A 15,156-nucleotide genomic window follows, 5' to 3' on the forward strand; every position below is an offset into this window, starting at 1 on the left:
TTACACGTGAAAGGCCATGGTATTTACAAATACTGTTTGAAATCCATTTGCAACTGTTGTATAGAAAAGTGAGACAATCACATTAGTACTATCAAGAAAGACATTTTAGAAAATAAACATTGATCCAGACAAAGCAACAATGCCTGCAAGCAATGACTGATAAAGCTGATTTCCATTTTTTTTAATTGAATCTCTGATAAAGGCTGCCTTGGAATATTTGGTTTGTGTCTCAAAAATAAAAAAAAAATAATAAAATGAAGCTGCACCTCAGCAAGAAGGCTCCAGAATATCTCTCAAGTCATCCAAAGTGAATCTGTCAATTGTGAAAAATTAACCAAATTTATAATATGATAGTTAAGAAAAGAAATCATCCTTAGTGTTTAGCCCCAGGGTGCCTCGGTTTGGGCTAACAACGTTTGGTAGTTCTCTCACAAAGTATTTTATTAGAAGAAAAACAGCCCTAGAGGATATGCAACTATTCACACACTTGCAGGTGAACAAACACACTCCGCACATACAAAAACACTTAAAAGGATGCCCCAGACTCTGCTTAACAACTGACACAGAAGAAAAATGGGCAGTTCCCCAGAGTAATGTGTATCATCTTCAGAGATGCTGGGCGAGGCAGCACGCACTGAAAACCCTGGTAACAGAAGAGAGCCACCATCTTGACCTGGAGGAGGAATCTAGAGGGGTCCCATATAAACGAAAGCCAAACCTGTCTCCTTGGGCACATGCTGTGCAATTTGGAGTGGGTCTATGTAACCAAGGGCAGGACCCCAGGTGAACAGATTACACAGATTAACAAGAATTAAATAAAAGATCCCTTAGACACCATTTTAAAATGAGATTCTAAAACTGGCTCCTGTCGCCAAGTCCTGTACTTAGGACACAAAAACCTCGTGCAGCACTACAGGCTTGGGGAACAGTGGCTGGAAAGCTGCCTGGCAGAGAAAGACCTGGGGGTGTTGACAGCAGTGGAATACAACCCAACAGTGGCCCAGGTGCCCAAGAAGGCCAATGGCCTCTTGGCTTGTATCAAACAGCATGGCGAGCAGGAGCAGGGAAAGGTTGTGCCCCTGTGCTCGGCATTGGAGAGACCGCACCTTGAATCCTGAGCTCTATTTTGGGCCCCTCACTACGAGAAAGACATTGAGGGGCTGTAGCACGTCCAGAGAAGGGAACGGAGCTGGGGAAGGGGTGGGAGCACAAGGGTTATGAGGAGCAGCTGAGGGCCCTGGGGATGGTGAGCCTGGAGGAGGATGTGGGGAGACCTCATCGCGCTATGTAACTGCCTGAAAGGAGGGTGTAGCGAGGTGGAGGCTGGTTTCTTCTCCCAAGTGAGAGGGAACGGCCTCAGTTGCACCAAGGGAGGTTCAGGTTGGACATCAGGAAAGAATTTCTTCACCCAAAGGGTTCTCAGGCACTGGCAGAGGCTGTGCAGGGAGGTGGTGGAGTCACCATCGTGGGGGTGTTTAAGAAAGGTAGATGAGATGCTTAGGGATATGGTTTAGTAACAGACAGGGACGGTTGGACTCGATGATCTCAAAGGTCTCTTCCACGCCAGTGTCTTGTGTCTGAAACAAGTGGCGCTTGTGTCTGAAAAGGAAAACATTAAGTGGACAGAACAGCTCTGTGCTGACAAGCAGCCACATCTCATAAGGAACCCATACCCCGCTAGGCTCTGGAAACACCCGTTTCTTCTCCAGGTGCTTGAGAACCCCGTTTCGCCCCCGAGCACCCTGCAGCTCGCGGCCCCCAAGATGGCGCTTGCGGGTGCGCGCGGCGCCGCCTGGCGGCCGAGCGAGACCCCGCCTGGGCAGCGATGGCGCCGGCGCTGAGCCCAACCGCGCCCCGTAGGGCGAAGGCCGCGGGGAGAGCCTGTAGCACGTGGTCAGCCGAGGGGGCGGGAGCGAGCGGGGCGCGGACCAATGAGCGACCGTCACTGGCGGGGGGCGGGAGTAAGCGAGGCGCAGGCCAATAAGCGATAGACGAGAGGGGCGCGGACCAATGAGCGGCCGTCAATGAGCGGGGGGCGGGATGGAGCGGGGCGCGAACCAATGAGCGATGGCCAGTAGGGGAGCGGGCCAATGAGCTGCGGCCGGGGGGCGGGAGGAAGAGCAGCGCGGGCCAATGAGAGATGTCCAGCTGGGGCGCGGGCCAATGAGCGGCGGTCAGGCGGGCGGGGGGCGGGAGGGAGCGCGGCGAGGGCCAATGGCCGCGGCGGCCGGCGGAAGCGGGGGGGCGTGCCCGGGCGTGTCGGCGGCGCGCGCGCTCCCCGCCCCTTCCCGCCGCAGTGGTCGGGCGCGTGTGCGCGGCGCCGAGCCCCGGCCTGCCCCGCCGCCTTCGTGAGGTAACGGGGGGGCCGTGGAGCCGCCGAGGGGAGAGGGAGGGAGAGGGAGAAGAGAAAGGGTTGGGGGCGGCACGTGGCGGGGCGGCCATCGCGCGGGGGGCGGGGGGGGGGGGTCTCCGCCATCCCCGGCCTTTCCCCGCCATCCCCGGCGTTTTCAGCGAACCCATCGCTTCTCGTTTCGCGCAGCCCCCTCTCCTGTCCCCCCTCCCCTTCTCCTGCCGCCATGGCCGACGAGCTGGACTTCACCACGGGCGATGCCGGCGCCTCCTCCACGTACCCCATGCAGTGCTCGGCGCTGCGGAAAAACGGCTTCGTGGTGCTCAAGGGGCGGCCCTGCAAGATCGTGGAGATGTCCACCTCGAAGACAGGCAAGCACGGCCACGCCAAGGTGAGCGAGAGCGAGGGCTGCGGCGTTTCCCTTGGCAGAGCGCGCTCTGCTGCCTCTGCCTTTCTCGCAGCAGCGTCTCGTCGGGTTGGAATCACCTCGGGGGGTTCCAGTAGCCTTAACGGGGTGGAGTTGTGTTTTTACCCAGCTTGTTAAAAAAAGCTTTCACGCCGATAGTGAGCAAACCCGCTTCTGTAGTGGGGGTAGAGTAAGTTCTGGAATGGAGTCGCCAGGGCGTGGTTGGAGCGGGCTGTCGCTACCCAGCAGAGCACACTCGTGCCTGCCTCTGCCAGCAGCCTTCCACTATCGCAGTGCTCGACTTAAGCGCCTGTATTCTCTTATGTAACCCAGAAGAGATAGGCAGGCAGCCCTTACCTCTGTGGGCCTGCTCTGGCCCTGTTCCGTGGCAATGCCATGCCGCCGCTTTCCTTTTCTCAGCACTGAGTTGAGGAGTGCCTTCTCCCTCCTGCGTCCCAGCAGGACGTCCCTGCTGTCTGGGGCTGCAGTCCTGCTGTCGAAGCAGTTGGCTTATGTGGCTATCCAGGGCTCGAAGCAAGGCTGGACTCCGCCTTCATTCATTCAGCAACATTTTATGGTGGGTAAAGTTTATAGACTGATCAGTTACAAGCACAGACCAATTACAGTTGTACATTTGCACGACCTTGTATAATACATGTAGGTGGGTGAAGTTATTTGGGATTTGCCAAAGCTAAAGAATACCCAGCTCTTGCCAGTTTTTACCTTTCTCCCTCCCCTTACTTTTTTTTATAGCTTGTTTTATTGGACAGATCCAGTTTTCTTAAATACTGAAACAGTTGTGAGAGTAAAAGGACCTGAAAAGAGCAAGCTGTGAACTTGTAATCCAAGCACTAGCTGCAGGGGACAGCTGCTGATAGTGTAAAGGGAGGTGGGAGCTGCTTTAATCTCTGTACACAATCACCTCTTTTCTTCCCCATAACCCTCATGTTTTCACCAGCAGTGTTGTGTTTCTTGGAACAGCCAGACCTTGAAGTAAATGTTTTCTTAACAGCTGCGTACTCTAAGCTCTAGATCCCTTCTGTAAAACTGCAGAAGGTTGTGGCTATGAAAGATAACAATGATCCTTGTTTGTGTAGTGTTTCTGTGGTGTGCTGTGAAGGGTGAGAGGCTGCCTCAATGCTTGGGCTGTTTTCATACTGTAAGCAAAGGTGTAGGCAGAATCTGGCATTACACATGATCTCCTCAAAAACTAAATACTGATGGTAATGGTATCTTGCTTCTCTAGGACCAACAGTAACTGATGTTATTTTTCCTCTCTTACAGGTCCATTTGGTTGGTATTGATATCTTCACTGGTAAAAAATATGAGGATATTTGCCCATCAACTCATAACATGGATGTTCCAAATATCAAGAGAAATGATTACCAGGTGAGTTAACAGTCACTATGTTCTCACGCACATTAAGAGGCTTTATACTCCATATACCATGTATGCAGCTGGAGGACTGTGTCACCTCCTATATCAGGACAGGCTGAGAGAGTTGGGGTTGTTCAGCCTGAAGAAGAAAAGGCTCCAAGGAGATCTTATAGGTCTTATAGACCTTCCAATACCTGAAGGGGGGGCTACAAGATAGCTGGGGAGGGACTTTTTACAAAGGCATGCAGTGATAGGACATGGGGCAATGGGTATAAACTGGAGAGGGGCAGATTTAGACTACACATAAGGAAGTATTTGTTCACTATGAGAGTGGTGAGGCACTGGCCCAGGTTGCCCAGGGAAGCTGTGGCTGCCCCATCCCTGGAGGTGTTCCAGGCCAGGTTGGATGGGCCTTGGGCAGCCTGAGCCAGTGGGATGTCCCTGCCCATGGCAGGGGCGTTGGAACTGGCTGATCTTTAAGATCCCTTCCAGCCCAAACTGTTCTATGATTCATCCCAAAACTTGCCTCTTAATTAATAAAATACTGTTGTCAGAATTAATGGGAGTTGCCTGTCTAGACATAACATTGCTGAATTGGTAGCATTTACTGAATTGTTAAAACTGTTGGAGGTCACTGAAGGAGAGCTCCTTACTGTACCAACAACCTCATTTTAGAGTAGCAGTCTTTGGAAATGACAGGTAATAGACATCATTCAGAACAGTATTTTTTCTACCTCAAGTTTGTAAGGTCACTTCTTTAATTCTTTGTGATCCTGGCATGATTTAGAATCTGGAGAGAGGTTATTACTACTGTAGGTTATTATTAGTTAAATGATAATCAAGTTAAATTAGTTAAATGATGATCTCATTTCAAGTAAGTTTGAATCTAAGCATATATTGTTATTTAAAATTTCACCCTTACATATGGTAGGTAAATCAACAAAACGGCTTTAAACTGCATCTGGTGCCGGTTCTATCATGCTAAGGTGCTTTCTCCTCCTTGCCGTGAAGCTGGCATCAGTTGATCTCAAGTACTTTTGGTGCTTTATGGAGGAAGCTTGCCAGGCTTCTGTAAGTCCAGTAATGCCTCCTGTGGTATGGATGGATAGTGAGCCCTTCAAAGCAACTCAGCTCAGGTTCTGAGCTGTAATGTGTCAGCTGTCTTCCCATCGTCTTGGGAGTTGTTCTGGTTAGGAACTGATGAATCCACATCAGTTGGAAAGCTGCAGTTTCTTGACAAGGTTCAGAGTGTTAGCAACTCTTTAGGACAGCTGATGCTGTTGGAATAAAGTGTGACTAGCCTGTTTTAGGGCTCAAACCTTCCAAGAGAATCTTAAATGTTACCTTGGTAATCTTTCTCTCACGTTCTTGGGTCCTTATTGCTATTGAAAGTCTTACGGTTTATCAGACTTGTTAAGGCTGCTTTTTGAGTTTACTGTTGTGTGTTCCAAGTTCCTTAACCTGCTCTGTCAAAACAGCTGTTCCCCTTAGCTCAACATGTCGAGTAGGCTGAAAACAGCATTATAGAAGTGGTCCAGAGCTTGGTGGATGTTCCCTTATTCATTAGCCTTTAAGGAGGTGGCGGTATCTCATTGTGCAAATGAAGGTGCAGAAGTGTACAGTTTAACTGTTGTGTACTTTGTACACTTCATAAGAACGATGCTGTTCAGTGAACACCATTCCAGTTACTGTTTGTAATTCAAAGATGTAAAAAGCTGAACCAGTGATCCAGAAGATGTTCATTTTCTAAATTACAAGGACGGGTTTTGCAATGTCTTGCGTACTAAGAAGTAACTAGCAGGGTTCTGGGATTCTTGATAGAGGCTTTGCTACAGTTGCCCTGACTCTCAGCCCTCTAAAATGGTTGCTGAAAATTGATATAAATTAGGTTCTTAGATTACAAACGTATACTAAAGAATTAATGTAACAGGTAGAGTTCACTGTGCCTTCTGCTTATCTTCAGCTACTGCCTGTTAATGAATATTGATGTTAAACTTCCTAAAAGTGAACTTCTCTTCACAGCTGATAGGTATTCAGGATGGGTATCTCTCCCTGCTGACAGAAAGTGGTGAAGTTCGTGAGGATCTAAAGTTGCCAGAAGGGGATCTCGGCAAAGAAATAGAAGGAAAATTCAATGCCAATGAAGATGTGCAGGTAACTTTCTTGTCTGCCCTCTATATTTATGCTTAATACCACTGGATTAGACAATGAAGAAGACTTACTCTGATATTGACGAAGAGCAGGTTAGAAACATGGGAATTGGTCCTTCGAGATGTAGATGGACTTTTGTACTGGAGCACTCAATACAGCACTGAAGCCAGCTCAGTTGACAGTGAGATGGCATGGATGTCTCTCAAATGCCTGGATAAATCTTAACAATGCTGTCTGCATGGTGTGGATTGCAGCCTCCAGGCTTTCCTAATCGGGACCAAGTGTAGAGCTTTGGGATGTTGCCTGAGGAATCAAATCTGCTATGTTAGCAATCCTGTCTGCAAATACCTCTGTTGGCTATAGTCTGTGCTGGGCTGCACCAGTTGCTAGTTTGGCTGTGTTGCAGGAGCTTGTGCGTTTTCCTCTGCTGTAGGAGCCTCAAGCTGCCAGCCAGGGCCCTATGGCAGACGAAGAGAAGTCAGTGGGAAGGGCAGATATTGTGGAAATTCTTCTAATGACTGACTAGTTTCAGCTTCCTTTTTTCTTCTCAGGAGGGATGGGATAGATATTAAAATGTGAATGCCTGTAACTTCCAGGAATGCTTCCCCTGGCATGGGTTGAAGCTGACCCGTCTATCTTTTCTTCCAGATATCCGTCATAAGTGCAATGAATGAAGAATGTGCTGTAGCCATAAAGCCTTGCAAATAAAGAGGATCGCCAGGCTCGGGCAACTGCTCAGGTCTGGACAAACCACAGATCTATAAATTTGGTTCTTATTGTCACCAAAGCTCTGGCCTTCACAAGCAACCTCATTTCTTTTTCGAATTTTTAAAAAGCAGTGCTGGATTCTGGATTAGTGTTGCAGGCTAACTGGCAGTTTTCAAATTCACTGAGATTTTAATTCCTTAATTTGTAACTATTTTAACATTCCTGTGGGTTTCAGCTATGGATCTAAGAAACCAGTCAGGTGTTACTAGTGGATATATTTTTATTTGCTTGAGCAAAACAGTGTTTGTCTGTATGAACAGACAAAATACAGTATTCAGGGGCTTTTAGATAAGCTGGTAGATATCTAGGATTATAAAGTGACCTAGAGCACAAATAGTATTTTTCTTGACATGTTTAGGTAGAACTGACAATAAAAGTAGCCTTTTTTTTTTTTTTTTTTTAAAGCTTAAGTATTTTGTGGATTGGGACTCTTGCAGAACTGTAGGTGCCAATCACAACTTTTAGACCAAGAAACTCAAGTGATCAAAAATGCCAGCTGGCTTGACCAAGCCCCAATGGCCATGTGCAACTTAACTGTATTACCTCTGTATTCTTCTTTGCCAACTTTTTGGCTTATTGTAATGATAAAATGGTGTCAAAGCCTACCTGTGGTTTAGGCAGGCAGTTGGAATATTGGGTAGATGAGACATAGATAGGTCAAGGGGATGCAAAGGTGAGAATGGATGTTAAAGCTATAGACTTTCACTCGAGGCCTTTGTCAGACTTGAAAAATAAAATAGAATAAATGCAGTTCAATTGCTTTCCTTTATTGTATTTATCTTACACTATGAAAGGGTGACAAAATGCATAGGAATCTGTTGCAGTGCTTCCAGCTTTAGGTTTTAATCTTCAGGTTCAGACCATATTTTTGTAGCACAGGGACCACATGTTTTTCAAAAAGTGGGACAAACTGTAGCATTGAGCCTAAACGAAATGCATGGGATTCTTTTTAAAAAGATATAACTATTGTATATTAACGTATAGACTTGACAGACAATACTAAACAACCATGGCTTAACTATAAAAGTAAATAAATTGCTACATAGTTATGAAAGCTAGCTCCTCTCCAAGGGAGTTCCAAGTCATTGAAACACACATGCATGGCTCTATGTAGTAGCTTAACAGGGAGACGCAAGGCTTCACAGAACTGGTTGTGGAATGATAAGTAGCCTATTTCTGTTCAAGGCACTCAACTCGAAATCTAAGACTTGGTGACTTTTCATGAGTGGGAAACTTCCTTTGTGGCTCAGACCTCTCTCCACAGTCGATAAATTGTTTCATGAACCTGCCTTAAGCCTCCCTGGCTATTGGCTGATGGAGGACAACTTGTAAACATGTGGCATGCTGCCCTGGCCAGCATGCACCATTCACACACTATTGGCATCAAGAGTCAGACTTCACACTACAGTTAACTGCTTAAAATGTTTCCAGATTAGTAGTAGGTACTTTCTAATTCCCAAAGGGCTCTTTGCAACTGTCCTGAACTGCCCTTGTACATACTTCAGCAGAGCGTAGCAAATCTTGGAAGTCTAATGTAGATGGCCACAAAATGCATTTTCCACAGACTTCTTATGAGAGGGTACAGTACAGTGAAGGTAACGACAGCAATAATTATACTCTGATAATAAAGCACAGTTACCTGGGACACCTGGCAGAAGTAGGATACTGCCACACGCTCTTGCCTAGCACAATACACTTGCAGGTAAACTCCATACGTAGCACCTTGACTGAAATGGCAAAACCACTTTAAAAAAACACCTGTAGATGCAAGAAATTGAAGTGTATTTGGAACAGTTTTGAAGTGTGTGTTCTTTATAGGTCAGCTAGTCTGCACTATGCTCCTTTTTGCCTCTGTTGAACTGAAACACAGGCTTTGTTGGCTTTGGAGGCGGTTGTGGAACCACTGATGATGGTCTTGACATCAGGCTGAGCTGTGTGATATCAGTTGGGATGTCATGTAAAACTAATGCAAATTCTAATGCTATTGCTACATTATGAATATTTTAATATACTTGGAAACAACAAGACTTGGATTAGTGCTTGTTCTGGTAGTGCTTTAGTCTACATTTAGGTGCCTGTCCTCTAAAATGTCACTGGAAGACAGGTATTTGTTGCCACTGGCCCACAATCTAAGCAATCTAAGCATTTACTTAGACTGTAAGCTCTCTGGGACAAGGTCTGGGTTTTGTCCTGTTTCTACAAGTAGGGTCCTGGTCTGACTGGAGTTTTCGGGAACTACAGCAATCAAAAGATAGAGGTCTTCTGTCCTCCAGCTTGCTGGAAGAGCCCTCCTTGGGACATATAAATGTCCTTCTATTGCAACCTTCAGTTCTGCAAGACCTAAACAATTAAGTACTTCATTATAGGTTTGTTCTTATATACTTAGTTGTCTTTTGTGAAGCACTTCAGACACTATGGAAGTGCAGAGCATTGGCTCATCATGCATGAAGTTTCCCATAGGTAATACATAGCATGAGTCTTAAGCATAATCTCCAAGTTTCAGTAAGGTTAAAAGTTGCTTCTGAATTAGAACATGTATTTGAGGCATTTTTTTCCAAAGTAAGATGTTTCAGTTTACTGTCAAGAGTTGTTTGCAGCAAACTTTGTGATCAATAGTCCATATAGATGTGTATTTTTAAGATCCCTAACCAAATGCTTAGGGAAATTCTCCTTTCATAGCTTTACTTTAAAACAAATCTTACCAATGTACTTGTTCTGTAGTACTGTCTTAACACTTAAATTGTGTCAAAACTGAAGACTATAAACTTCTAATACCTGATGGCAATTGCTTAGAGGAAAGGCTGTGAATACTACAAGGTGAAGAAAACTATTTCCACTCCAAATAATGCATTTTTTATGGCTCCAATTAAGTTTCTCCTGTTACTTTACAGAATTGGAAAGACTGCAGTGTTTCCTGCCTCAAATGTTGGTAAATAATACTTTAAGATTTTGATAGATCCTTCTAATTTTTGCTTATAATGGTAGTTTTTCAACTAGGCTCTTGCTAGTTGAGCCATGTTCTCAGGGCTGTTTTTTTTTAAGAAGCTAGCTGAATTTCATTGTTTTAACGTAACCGCTTTCAAGCCTCTTGCAGGTTTTTCTAATCCACGATGTACCCAGAAATGGTGCATGGTCTGTAATTTCACAATACAGGTAATTTTACATAATCTGTAAAGAAGTCAAAACATGTTGATGGTTCAGACTCTTATGGTTACTGCAGGTCAGTCTCACAGAAATCAAAATTCATTAAATCCCGCTTTTTTTGGTTGAGGAAGTTAGAACGTAGTTTGTTACAGTAGAGCTAAACTTCAGGAAGAAGAAAGACCTTGTTAAGGATATTTCCAATATCTCGCTTGTACACTGAGAACGTTAATGCAGGTGTAGATCCTGGAGGCCTTGTGGTGGGAGTGCGATGGAGCCTTGAGCAGCGCAACCCCGCTACGCCGAGCTACATCCGAAGTCTCTCCAGCACCTGCAGTCCAGCCCCGTGGCATTTGGCATCCAAGAGTAACTTGGCTCATGAACTTAAACCGAAATGTTTGCTGCGTCGCGCCATGTCACAGAAAACCCCGGTTGTACCGCAAGAGTGGGGAAGGTGGGACGGTGGGATGGTTGGGTTGGTGACGACGGCAGACCCTGTAAATGGCGTGATGCGTAGCTCGAATGTACCGCTTTGAAGCTGTATTGTTTTCAACACCATGGATGATGCGGGGAACGATGTAAACGCGTTCAGCGGGTGCTGGGGGCGAGGACGGGCACCGCGGTGATGCTCCAGGGGCTCTGCCGGCCCCACGAGCAACGCGACGCGGAGGGAAGCGCTCGCGTTCCTATCTGGAATGAGAACATGGAGCTCAATAAAGAGGTGACTCAGCCTCGCTGCACTTGGTGCCGCCTCTTTGTGTCCCGGCCGGGAGCGGCGTGGCCACGCCCTGCACGTCTGCGCGATGACGTCACGCTGTCTATAAAAGCGCCGCGTGCGCCCCGTGTAGTCCTTTTTGCGGAAGCGGCGGGAGGGAAGCATGGCGCCGGTAGGTTCGCGGCTCGGGCGGGCCGCACCGCCGCGGCGCGGCTCTGGTGGGCCCTGGGAAGCGGCTGCGGCGGTGGGAGAGCGGGGCTCGAGAGGATATGTGGTCGGCACGGCTCTGACGGGGTCTGGGAGGGCCGGGGAGCGGCTGCGGCGGTGGGAGAGCGGGGCTCCAGGGGGTGCGTGGTGGGGCCCGGCTCTGGCGGGGTTTGGGAGGGCCGGGTTTTGAGGCCAGGCCTCCCCGGTGGGGTCGGCTGTGGTGGGGGGGCGGCTGCGGTGACCCTCGCTCTCCAGGCGGCGTCGGGCCGGGCCGCCGCCGCTTCCGCGTGGACAGCATAGGCCCCGTCCCCCTCGGCTCCCGTAAGCCCTTCTCGACTGTGGGTTGTTAATGTTATTGGTTCTTTGGTGTTCTAGCAAAAGGACAGGAAGTCTAAGAAGTCAACTTGGAAGTTTTGCCTTGACTTGACCCATCCTGTGGAAGATGGAATTTTCGATTCTGGGAACTTTGTAAGTCATGGTTTTGTGCATACTTATGCCACGTAGCTTAATACCATTCTCGGTACAGTAGGAAAGTGTATCACAACTGAAATGTTACACTTTAAACAAGTAAAATCAATGTCTGCCCTTAAATTACGGGCACTTTTTAAAGTCTTTTGGGTTTCAATGTCTTTTATAGACAAGATGGAAGCATGCAAGGCCAGGTTGGATGGGGCCTTGGGCAGCCTGATGTAGTGGGATGCGTCCCTGCCCATGACAGGGGAGTTGGAACAAGATGATCTTTAAGGTCCTTTCCAACCCAAATCGTTCTATGATTTTATGGTATTTGACTGTTCATGCATAGAACTATTTTAAATTGAATCCTATTTTGGCACAGGGTTGATTTTTTTTTTTTTAATTACATGTTGTAAATACTTGCTGTATTTACACAGGACGTGTGTTTAACTCTGTTGCATGGCTAGGGTCCCTTCCCTAGTTCATACCTAGGGTGCCATTCCCTAGTGTTCTATTTCTTTAATGTTGAAACAGGAACAGTTTCTAAAGGAGAAGGTTAAGGTTAATGGAAAAACTGGAAACTTGGGCAACACTGTTCACATTGAGCGTCTGAAGAACAAGATTACGGTCACATCTGAGAAGCAGTTCTCTAAAAGGTTGGCACGTATTTCCTTTTGTTGCACTTGCGGCCGTGGATTTTGGAAAGCGGTGTGTTGAACATAATGTACTTCTGATAACTGCAGAGAAGGTGTTTGCGCTAACCTTCGTAGCACTGATAAATGTTATTGATAAGATGTAGTTCAAACAAATTTATAATATTAGATATTTTAAAGCCTGCTTTTTTAAATGCCAGGGCTTCACTGCAAATTAACGCTCCTTCTAGGATAAGTGTAGTACTACAGAGATGCTTTGTATAGGTTGTTAGAAGTATACCAAGGAAAGAGATGCTTTTAAAAGTCATACTGAATTTATGTCATAGGTGGGTGCTTTATTACTCCATTGCTTGTGTACACAAGACATGTTCTGGCAAAAGAACCCATTAAGTCATAGGAAGCTTCAAAACTGCTTAGTTTGCAGGGTGTGCAGTGGGTGAGTGCGCTGGTTAGAGGTGCAGTTCCTTTCCTTTGTTGATAGAGTCGCGCCAATCTCTTGTGTTAGACCAAGGTTTAGAATCACTTCTCAATGACTGTGAGTTACTGGCATTGTGCTATGTAGTCAAAAACGATCAAACAATAAATTATTACATATTTGGAATGAAAATACGCTTTTATTATCTGTTGTATACAATTATTTTTTTATTTCTGGGTATAGTTAGTATGTTGTTGCCCTGCTAGGGCCCTGTCTTGGGTGGAGTGCAGACAGCAGTATGAGTTGTTAAATAGGAATGTCTTAATGTGTAATTACTGTTTTTAAGGTACCTAAAATACCTCACAAAGAAGTACCTCAAGAAGAACAATCTGCGTGACTGGCTTCGTGTTGTTGCATCTGACAAGGAGACATATGAACTGCGCTACTTCCAGATCAGTCAGGATGAAGAGGGATCTGAGTCTGAGGACTGATTGAAGTTCAGCTTTATACTCAATACAGCGTACAAAAGACTAGAACATCTATTTATAAGAACATTTAACTTATTGGTGAATAAAGATTTTGTACCCTGTTTGACAGAGCTTGGATAGTTTTCTAGCCTTTTCTTAAATGCTAATTAAAAGCCAGCATGGGGAACCATTTTATTTACAGTTTTCCTTTCATTGCTATGATTTGGAGCTGTTCAACATGGCATCAGTGAAAGTCTGAGTAGAAAAGAACGGAGTAGAAAAGCCCTTCACCCAGTACAGATGTAGGACATCAGTGTTTAATTATAGTTTTACAAATAATTAGCTTTTTGTGACTCAAAGTACCTACTCCTAATTTATGTGGAAGTGGTGATAAAATATATAATAAAAGTATGATTATTTTAGTTAAAAAAGGCATATTTCAAAAGAGGAGGATTTTATTTGTGGGAGTTATCTGAATTGTTAATTGGTTGTAGCGTTCCTGTGTATTAACCACAATAACAGGTAAAGATTTGTTAGCCAGGTTTATATTAGACTGATGAGGAGGTGGAGACAAATCTCATTTCAGGCTCCAGCTAAAACAACTTGGAGGAGGCAGTGAGACATGCTTTAATGTCGATGGTGAGTAAATCCCAGTAAGTCCCATCAGATGTTTCTGCTTTTATGATGGATCGTTTATGGTTCTTGTATTTGGCTTCTAGGATTATTTCTTTAATATAAATATTTCTTAAGTACAAGAGACAGGTTCCTTATTGGAACACTAAGCACTCCAGGTTTTATAAACTAGTTGTTCTGTTCACATAATATCAAGAGAAATTTGATTATTTTTCTCTATGAAAATGCCATATTTGTGAGTCTGCTGTTGTGGAAACTCTTGCCTGCATATGCATTTTAGTACCGCATTCTGTTAAGTTGGTAGTGTGCCCTGCATGTGATTAGTTAGAATATTTACTATCAGGTTCCAGTGCAACAGTGAACTCTGCAATTTGCAGTGTCATATTTGTTTAATATCCTGAAACAGGATGTAGGCTCTGATACCAAACTTTGTGCCTGAACAAATCAGTTCAGGCTGAAGCGTGCTTACTAAATTGTTTAATTTCCTTATGATTTTTTTATTATTATTTCAGCATTGTTTTTGCTGGCAAACCTCTGGGACACGCTATTTAGAAAGTTGCTAAAGCACAAAGCAATGCATTAACTGTCACATGACACCCACTTGTGCAACCTAAATCTAAATGAAAAGGACAGAAAGAGATGAGTGCTGTCTGCAGCCTTGGGGGCCCATTAGTGATTTTTCACCTTGCTGGAGCAGCTGTTCCTGAAGTGTGGCCCAGGGGCATGAGAGGAAGCAGCAGGGGAACAACAGCGGCTTGTGTAGTCTCTGCCCTGTTGATTTGTTTCATTTTGTTGTTTCAGAGCTCACAAAAAGGAGCGGAGCAGCCAGTGTAACTGGTTTAAGGCTAAGGATTATTTCCTAGCTTGTGTGTATTGAGCTTTATATGCTTCTGTGGAAATAGCTTAAAATACCTGAAGTCCTGCCCCTGATCTAGGGATCTGGATAGTGCCCGAATGCTGCCTTGGAATTTCCTGTTGAGTAAAATCATGCAGTTTTGAAGCAGCGATTAAAGGTAACTGGATTCTTCCTTTTCTTTTTGGAAATCCAGAAGATCGTTAATGCTTTAAAAAGTAATTGCAGTATTGGTGGTTAATTCTGTGTTGAGCAAGCAGCATTGTTTTTCACAGTAAAGCTACAAATGTTTGAGAGGCTCTGGTGTGTTTGCCACACTAAGTGAAGCGAGGGGTGTGACAGTTGTATTTTGAAATACATCTCCACTTGTTTTTTTTGGAGTTGTGCTTTTACGTGACTGTACGTCCTTTACACTGGACTGACTCAACGAAACTGTTCTGATGAACAAGCGCAAACACAATCAGAGGTAGCAGGACGGTGTTAGCATTCCTTTTAAAGCAGGCTGGCAGCTACATGTTTGATTGTATAGCCTGGCAGTTACAGATGGTCATTAGTCAAAAGATAGGA

At 45.4% G+C, this 15,156-nt stretch overlaps 2 protein-coding genes across 2 annotated transcripts; both read left to right on the forward strand.

Moving 5' to 3' along the window:
• The first annotated feature begins 2,253 nt into the window (after nt 1-2,253).
• Nucleotides 2,254-10,889, forward strand: EIF5A2 (eukaryotic translation initiation factor 5A2). The gene is made up of 5 exons (XM_054074545.1): nt 2,254-2,353; nt 2,540-2,741; nt 4,041-4,145; nt 6,156-6,287; nt 6,933-10,889. Exons 2-5 carry the CDS (start codon nt 2,577-2,579, stop codon nt 6,990-6,992), a joined length of 462 nt encoding a protein of 153 aa, XP_053930520.1. The 5' UTR covers nt 2,254-2,353; nt 2,540-2,576; the 3' UTR covers nt 6,993-10,889.
• A 127-nt stretch (nt 10,890-11,016) lies between these two features.
• On the forward strand, nt 11,017-13,298 carry RPL22L1 (ribosomal protein L22 like 1). Its single transcript, XM_009563228.2, has 4 exons — nt 11,017-11,080; nt 11,491-11,583; nt 12,103-12,224; nt 12,983-13,298. Exons 1-4 carry the CDS (start codon nt 11,072-11,074, stop codon nt 13,125-13,127), a joined length of 369 nt encoding a protein of 122 aa, XP_009561523.1. The 5' UTR covers nt 11,017-11,071; the 3' UTR covers nt 13,128-13,298.
• The last annotated feature ends 1,858 nt before the right edge of the window (nt 13,299-15,156 follow it).

The sequence above is a fragment of the Cuculus canorus genome, chromosome 9, assembly GCF_017976375.1.
Source record: "Cuculus canorus isolate bCucCan1 chromosome 9, bCucCan1.pri, whole genome shotgun sequence".
Taxonomy (NCBI): domain Eukaryota; kingdom Metazoa; phylum Chordata; class Aves; order Cuculiformes; family Cuculidae; genus Cuculus; species Cuculus canorus.

Coding starts and splice junctions, on each gene's coding strand:
- EIF5A2 (XM_054074545.1), top strand. CDS start 2,577: ATGGCCGACGAGCTGGACTTCACCACGGGCGATGCCGGCGCCTCCTCC. Junction 4,146..6,155: donor TCAAGAGAAATGATTACCAG/GTGAGTTAACAG, acceptor TTCTCTTCACAG/CTGATAGGTATTCAGGATGG. Junction 6,288..6,932: donor ATGCCAATGAAGATGTGCAG/GTAACTTTCTTG, acceptor CTTTTCTTCCAG/ATATCCGTCATAAGTGCAAT.
- RPL22L1 (XM_009563228.2), top strand. Junction 11,584..12,102: donor TTTTCGATTCTGGGAACTTT/GTAAGTCATGGT, acceptor ATGTTGAAACAG/GAACAGTTTCTAAAGGAGAA. Junction 12,225..12,982: donor GAGAAGCAGTTCTCTAAAAG/GTTGGCACGTAT, acceptor ACTGTTTTTAAG/GTACCTAAAATACCTCACAA.